The 7,452-nt window shown below is 37.6% G+C and overlaps 1 protein-coding gene across 1 annotated transcript; it reads right to left on the minus strand.

Annotated features, from left to right (window-relative positions):
- Positions 1-2,323: 2,323 nt before the first annotated feature.
- On the minus strand, positions 2,324-7,360 carry rdh5 (retinol dehydrogenase 5 (11-cis/9-cis)). The gene is made up of 6 exons (XM_015959222.3): positions 7,222-7,360; positions 5,178-5,258; positions 4,761-5,083; positions 4,421-4,679; positions 2,823-2,986; positions 2,324-2,665 (listed from the first exon to the last, which is right to left on the minus strand). Exons 2-6 carry the CDS (start codon positions 5,255-5,257, stop codon positions 2,445-2,447), a joined length of 1,047 nt encoding a protein of 348 aa, XP_015814708.3. The 5' UTR covers position 5,258; positions 7,222-7,360; the 3' UTR covers positions 2,324-2,444.
- Positions 7,361-7,452: the final 92 nt, after the last annotated feature.

Genomic DNA, 7,452 nt, shown 5'->3' on the forward strand with positions numbered 1-7,452 from the left:
TTATTGTTTAGCAGCTTAATATAAATGAATATGGATTGTAAGACCGATGATGACATGATGTTTACAAGGTTTATTTTGGTTTTGAAACCAAACTATAGTCACAGTGTGAGTTTCTCTAAATAATCCAAACATTACAGATTTCAATAACATCATTTAATTACAGTATTTCATAAAACTTTGATTGAAAACCTTCCTGTTTTACAGGCAACAGAAATACTTTAATATTAGTTTAACCGATTTCATAAATTAAGTTTTCTTTTTTTTTTTATTTTAATGGGGAAAATAATACTGTGCACCTACAAATATATAGTGCATGTTTCTGTAGCGGAAATCCACATTTTTTTATTCTCAATTCACCTTATCGGGATCCACACGGAGAAGAACAATAACATTTTCACACAAAGGTTTCTTTCACACTTAGCAGAAAAAAGGGGGAATTTGAAACTGGCCTACAATCATATAAATTCCAAGATACCATTTTCGAATGTCTGGCTAACTCCTACATTTTCTCCCAGGAACGTGAATTTTACCAAGTGACTTGTTTTTCCCTCCTTAAGCTATCGAGAAGCCGGACATTATCAGGACTTGGTCTTTCTTACCTCAACCTGCCAAGAACTCTCTCCCCAAGGCCTGGTGCTCGTAAAAACTTCTCAGGGGTCATTCTGGAAGGTTCCAGGATTTAGTCTTTATCAAAACCATGGTATTTTTCTGTTTATCCACAATCAAAAGGTGTTTTAGTTTGCTTCACCATTAAAATTCAAGGTGATCCAAGTAAATGTTTAAACTTTTATCAGTTACAAACCTAAACTGCTTGTGTTGTGTTTTTTCTTTCATGTTAAACTTCTGCCATTGTTTCACCAGTTCAAAATCATGCTAAAGTGATACAGTCAAGCTTAAGACCTGAAGTTAGTAATTTTCTGTTTAAAGTAATACTTTTTGAGGCCCTATTTGGAATAACTTAGTTAAAATTGTGAGCATGAATCTCTCATGGTTGAAGACTGGGTTATTTGAAAGAGCCACAGTGCCATCAAGTGGTTAATGAGTGAAATACATGTAGGTGTGACCAAGAAAGTTTATAAAACCAGAGTTCAGACCTCGTGGTGGGGGAGAAAAAGAGAAAAGGGTGCCTTAAGTACAAGTCCCTGCGGGCTGTTTCCATCTGGCCTAGCAGAACCCGGCGCTTTACAGTTGTGAAGTAATTAGCTCTCAAAAGTTACGGTAAAACTTAGAAGCAACTCAGTTAGTTTTGTTTTGACTTCCTACGTGAAACCGGAAGTCTGCGTGTTCGGTCGAGTTCTCACATTAAGAGTTAAACCCAATTTCGAACAGTTTCTCTGATTCGATCTCATTTGGATAATTCAAACTTGCGGTCTGAATTCCATGTTTGGGTGCAGCTGGAGGAACCTAAGGGTCAAGCCACAATCGAGGAGAGCCACACATTCCCTTGCTTGACCGACCAGGGACCGAAGCCAGCACCATTTAATCCAAAAAAGGCCCCGGCACGAGCCAGGACCCCAGGCTGTGGCAGTCGCTGGCTACCCTTCCAGCGAAGGAAAAAGGTCTGTGAAGCATCTCATCTGGCTGGCTTTTGTGCTAAGCCCGATTAGTGAATTCAGATTAGTCCATTTCTTTTAAGGCGTGTTTTATTTCGATCCCAAATTCACGTTTAGCCCTCAAGATCCCCTTTCTTCTTCTGCCATAACGAGCCACACGAACACACTCAAACACACACACACACACACACACACACACACACACACACGCACGCACGCACACACACACGCACACACACACGTTGTTCTCCTTTCAGAAATTGTTCCTAATAGTTACTATAATCCTATGTGTCACCAAATTTCCACTTTATTACAAATCAGTTATTCCATATCACTGCCATAAAGCTTTGGGTTAACAATTGTTTTAATTCCATGCATGAAACAATAAGCTGTGTTTGGTCCTTTTGTCCATGCCTTAACTGATGTTTGTAATAAACTCACACAACCCAAATAATGCCTGATCATTGTCTACCAATTCTCGGGAATAATCGGCACATTCTGTCAAGAATTCATCCTTTAGATTAATTTGTGGTGTTAACTCTGAGACTGATTACATTGTGAAGATATAGATATTAAATCCAATGGTACAGTTCCGAAAACTGGCGGTGCCACGATTAATTAATATAAGATTAAAAACAAGCTAAATCTACGCCACATTTGAAATATAGATATAAATCTATATTTATCGCTACATTTCTTTCATTCAAATGTACACTGCAGACATTAAAGCATTGGTAGTTTGCGTGTGTACAAAAAAAAGCAATGTCAAATCTTTGCATGGCCACTGAAGATAAGTTTTATTAAGATCAGGCTCTGTAATGCATTAAAGTGACACAAAATGACAAAAGAAGGTTTAACACATTGAATAGGTTTCTTCAAAGCCATTTCATGTTAAACGCTCTTGGAAGGACGTGGCAGCACCAGCTTCAGCGCAAAATCAACCATACATGAAGGTAAGTAGGAGATGGGGATCCAGAGCAGCTTGGCATCCCAGCCAGCGCTGTACCGAGCCCGTGGGTGGGCAGCTGTCAGAGCATGCTCCATGCAGCTGGTCACTTTGGTGAGGTCTGAGTCACAGATAACGGTCATGATCAAACGCTGGAGCTTAATGACTGAAAGAAAAGTCACATATTGTTAGTGCACGCTGAGTCATTTCTTCTCTTTACAGCCAATAAAATTCAGGTGTAGAATAAAATTCCAGATACACAGTCAGACGTTACATATAATTAGAAAAGAAAGCGAGATAACATTGAAGTCTATTATCCTTACATTTATCCAGGTACTTCTCTCCATAGCTGGCTTTTACTTCAGGGCTGAGCTGGTTCCACAGACGATGCAGCTCACTCTCGAGGGAATCAAGATTGGTCACGGCGGTCTTGAAAAATCCCGGCTCAATGATGCATACTTTGATACCAAAATAGTGTATATCTCTCCTGAAAATGAAAAAAAAAAGGTGCAGTAGTTAAGAGTAGTAGTTATACTTGTTCCTTTTCAGATCTGGCTGCTGAGCTTCATACATAAATATATTATTTCTGTGTTTGTTCCTAACATGCATCGTGCATGCCACTGACTTTGGTAGTTTTAGCCAACAAAGCCTTTACTTCACCTTCTGGCTGTATGAAGAGGTGTTAAAAGTTTTCGAGATGCTTTCCTAAAGTATACTCTTGTTCTAGGACTCAATTCAAAAGTAATCAGGCCATTCACATGTTGTCATAGGCAGATCAGAAGGTCAGATCAATCAGATTTATTGCCATGTAGGTGAAAGGTTCGTCTACTAGAAATTTGTTTCAGTGGCAAGGTGCAAACATACATTCAAGTCAATGTCAGGTCAGGCAGTAGGATACATCAAATAATCAGAAAAGAAACATAGCCACGAAACAATCATAAGTGTAGGAATGTGGGTGACTGGGGCATTTCTGTGTGTTTCTCAGCATCAGTGATGCTGAAAAAACTAAAACCCCAGTTATTTATGTCCACGAGCAAATGCTAAAAATGGAGAATTAGCAAATCTCTACTTTGGTCGGTTTTTGAAAGAAAACATTTTGTGCCGTACATCTTCACTGTGTATGGATGACAGGCCAAACTGCAGAAAAATATTGTTTTGAGCGCTGCATGTTGTAACGTCCAGCAATGGTCAGTTTTTAGGTACAGTTTGACCATTCAACATTTGGTCAAAATGGAGACACGAGACTACATGTGTTCCCTCTAAATCGGCCTGCCTTCATCCCATCAGCTGGAGCCCAGAGCCTCTCTGCAGCTCTGAACACATGATAATGTATTGTCAACAATGATGTTCTCTCCTCAAGGTCCAAGTTTCCCTTATCGTCCTACAGTATTTTTCATGCCTTTGAATAAGGAACATTTGGATTAGCTGCTAAATCAAAGAATGATTTCTTAAATTAAATATGAACTTTTTAAACTTATAAGTTAAATAATCATTAAATAAACATTTGTTTATTTCTACTTATGATAATTATAATGAAATGCTTTCATTAATCTGTGCTTGAGTGACTGAAGTTTGAAATGAATGTTATGTTATGATTACATTTAAAGGTTTATATATGTTTCAGCATGTTGATATGACAAGGTCATCACCGTTTGCACTCACACAAGGACAAAGTAAAGTTAACACAAGTTAACACAAGGACAAAGTAAAGTTAACACAAGTTAACACAAGGACAAAGTAAAGTTAACACAAGTTAACACAAGGACAAAGTAAAGTTAACACAAGTTAACAAAAGGACAAAGTAAAGTTAAGTAAAACATGTGAGCTAAATAAAATTTACTCCACCGTCAACAGCAATAATAGGATGAGTTGCCCTTTTTGGGGCAGTTTTTGTATTTAGCCATGTTTTATTGTGTCTCACCTGAGGCAATCAGAGAAACACTCCACTGCAAACTTGGAGATGCAATATCCACCACCATTAGCCCCTACCCTCCCCAGCACTGAGGCCACATTTACAATCCGTCCACGGGCCTTTTTGATGAGAGGCAGGAAGGTCGTTGTCATGCCGATCACGCCATCCATGTTCACTTTCAGCGTGCTATGATAATCCTCCACTCTCATCCACTCTGAAGGGCCCATGGGTAGTGAACGTCCAGCATTGTTCACTATACCCCAAAGTCCTGTAAGGAGAATAACAAAGAGAGTTTTGAGTGCTAGATATAATTAACTGATGTCCTATGTAATTAATCGCCATTTCTCACCTTTATCACCGACCTCCTTCTTGGTCCACTCCATGGCTTTCTGGATGCTATCCAGACTGGTCACGTTCAGCGGGACGGTTTTCAAACGAGGACTTGTCGCTCTTTTCAGATCATCGGCTCCCTTTTCTGTGAGGCAGCCGGCCAGAACGTGAAAACCTCTGCGGTCCAGATTCTTACACAGAAGGTTTCCAAACCCCGTGTCACAGCCAGTTACAAAAACGTACTTATCAGAAAAGTCCTCGATCTCCAGGCTGTCTCTGTACAGCCACACAAGAATCCACAACACTGCAAAGGTGGCAGCGATGTAATACCAGGCATTTTCCCTGCAAAAGACCTGATTGTTAGATACAGTATACAGCTAAAGCTCCTACGTTCCAAATGAAGCTTAAACTAGTGCTCAGCTGAGATATTTCTTACCCTAAAAGATCATAAATAAACTGTGTGTCCATCTTGGTTTCAGGTGTGTGTTTTTGGTTGTCTGGTTGCTGAAAAAACATTCTGTCAAACATAAAAATGAAAGTAATGTTAGAAATTTTACCAGATTCCTGTTCCTATTCACCCGTATTCATTTGCACATTCTTGACAGCTACTGAACACAATAACTTGATTCACAATATCTCGAGTTAAAGAGATTCTTGCAGTAAAGAACTGCTTTGGCTTCTGTGGGCACATGAGAAATCTTTGGATAATACGCTTAAGAAAAGAAAGAAAGGCATTTGTAAAGGAGCGAGACCCAAGGGGATTACGCTATTTTAGGGTACAATTTTAATACCCATGGTAGAGCTGCTTAGCTCATTGCTGCAAACTAATTAGTTTGGCTTGTAGTAAGTCAAACAGCATCGGAAACCTGTCATGTGGTGCTTGATTGGCTAGAATTGTTACTTAAAGTAACACAAAACAGTTTTTAACACTTTAAGCTATTCCTTTAAAAGTGGTTTTAGTGACTGTGTAAACTTTACCATCTTCACCCCGAACAGCACTCTGCAGCCCTCTGCAGACCAGAAACCACATTTAACAGTTTTGTGGAGCGGGTAATTGCTCTATGGGGGTGCACTTTACCTGCTTTATGGCTGTTAGTAGTTTTGCTAGCAGTAGCATTTTCAGTTAGCCGATTGGCTATAAAAACCACAAGAAGAAGTAAAAGTTGTAGTTTGCTTTTTTGTTAGCATCATAGCAGAGTCTGGATGTAACAGTAAGAGAGTAATGTCTTTGGAGGCGAAGCAAAGAGCTAAAACCAGAGTGGACATCGTCGCAGCCTACAGTTGTTTGAGGGAACGAAAGGAGGCTAGGAAATCACAGACTGATGGTGACCTGGCTTTGTTGCTACTGGACTATAATATTTTAGTAAATTTAAGTAGATCTTTTACTTTGTGTTTTATTTTAATATTAGTTAGTTTATGTTAGTGTTAGCTTGTTGCAGGCTACAGCAGGGTTGTCTACGACAGTTGTGATTATACTTTCAACCAGTAGAACGGTGGGGCAGAAAACTGCTTAGGGTTACTTTAAAGTCAAACACTGGGAATTGAAGCAGAAATCACAAATTTTTAACTAAACAATATATATATATATATATATACCGGTATATATATATATATATATATATATATATATATATATATATATATATATATATATATATATATATACCGGTATATATATATATATATATATATATATATATATATATATATATATATAATTTTCTTGAAATTTCATATCCTCAGAAATTACATAAAAAGTGAAAGCAACAATCACAAAATTACTTGTTTTTACTGGTTTACAGATGGAAGAATAAAAAGCCTATAATAGTTTGACATTTTCAGTTATGCATATTAATTTAGGTTTTCTTACTGCAGTGGATGAAAAAAGTGGCATCAGCTTGAACATAACAGAAGATAGTGGCCATCTTCTCAAAACCTACATTTTTTTCCAGAAATATTAATCTGATATTATAGCTACATTTCAGATCTTTAGGCAACCACTGTACACCAAAAACATAAAACTATTGCAAAATATCTTTTTATATATTCACAAATACATTTAGGGCATCAAGGATAAAATATCAACTCCACTTATTGAAAAAAAGCTTTCAAACAGCAAAAAATAAATAAAAATAGAAGTTTGGACTTATTTAAACATAATATTTAATTTAAACTGTTTTACAGGATAGCAACAAAGATTAGTATATTTAGTGTAACTGAGTTAATTCATGTTCAATCTTGTTTTCAATAGAATTTTTTTATGTTGCTGGAAATTTATAAAATAACGCAATGCTTTCATAAAAATTTAACCCAAGTAAAATTTAGATGAATTGTTTTTTGGGTGGATTTAGAGGGCTCTTGGTTTTCTTTCTTGTAACTTTTCATATTTGTGCCATTTAGCGACATTGGACTTAAAATCATAAACAAACACAGCCATCAAAAAAAAAAAAAAAAAAAAAAAAAAAACAAGATGACATTACCTTCTTCCTCTTGGTGAAAAGAAGCAGACCTTCACGCTGTTGGCGTTCCTCCCTCGGTAGTTACTGTTCAGATTTGGCCCACAGTGGCTGGTCAAAGAGAAACTTTATCCCTGTAGTTTATCCCTCAGGACAGGTCTGCTATTAGTAATCCTCAATCCACAACCATTTCATTAGTGTGTGTGTGTGTGTGTGTGTGTGTGTGTGTGTGTGTGTGTGTGTGTGGACGAAAGG

Source organism: Nothobranchius furzeri, chromosome 3, assembly GCF_043380555.1.
Source record: "Nothobranchius furzeri strain GRZ-AD chromosome 3, NfurGRZ-RIMD1, whole genome shotgun sequence".
NCBI classification, from domain to species: Eukaryota; Metazoa; Chordata; class Actinopteri; order Cyprinodontiformes; family Nothobranchiidae; genus Nothobranchius; species Nothobranchius furzeri.

Bases quoted from the DNA above. Each gene is read 5' to 3' on its own strand.
- rdh5 (XM_015959222.3), bottom strand. From the start codon at position 5,257: ATGTTTTTTCAGCAACCAGACAACCAAAAACACACACCTGAAACCAAG. The intron at 5,084-5,177 runs GTAAGAAATATC...GGTCTTTTGCAG, and splicing joins TTTATTTATGATCTTTTAGG to GGAAAATGCCTGGTATTACA. The intron at 2,987-4,420 runs GTGAGACACAAT...TTTCATTTTCAG, and splicing joins TGTTTCTCTGATTGCCTCAG to GAGAGATATACACTATTTTG.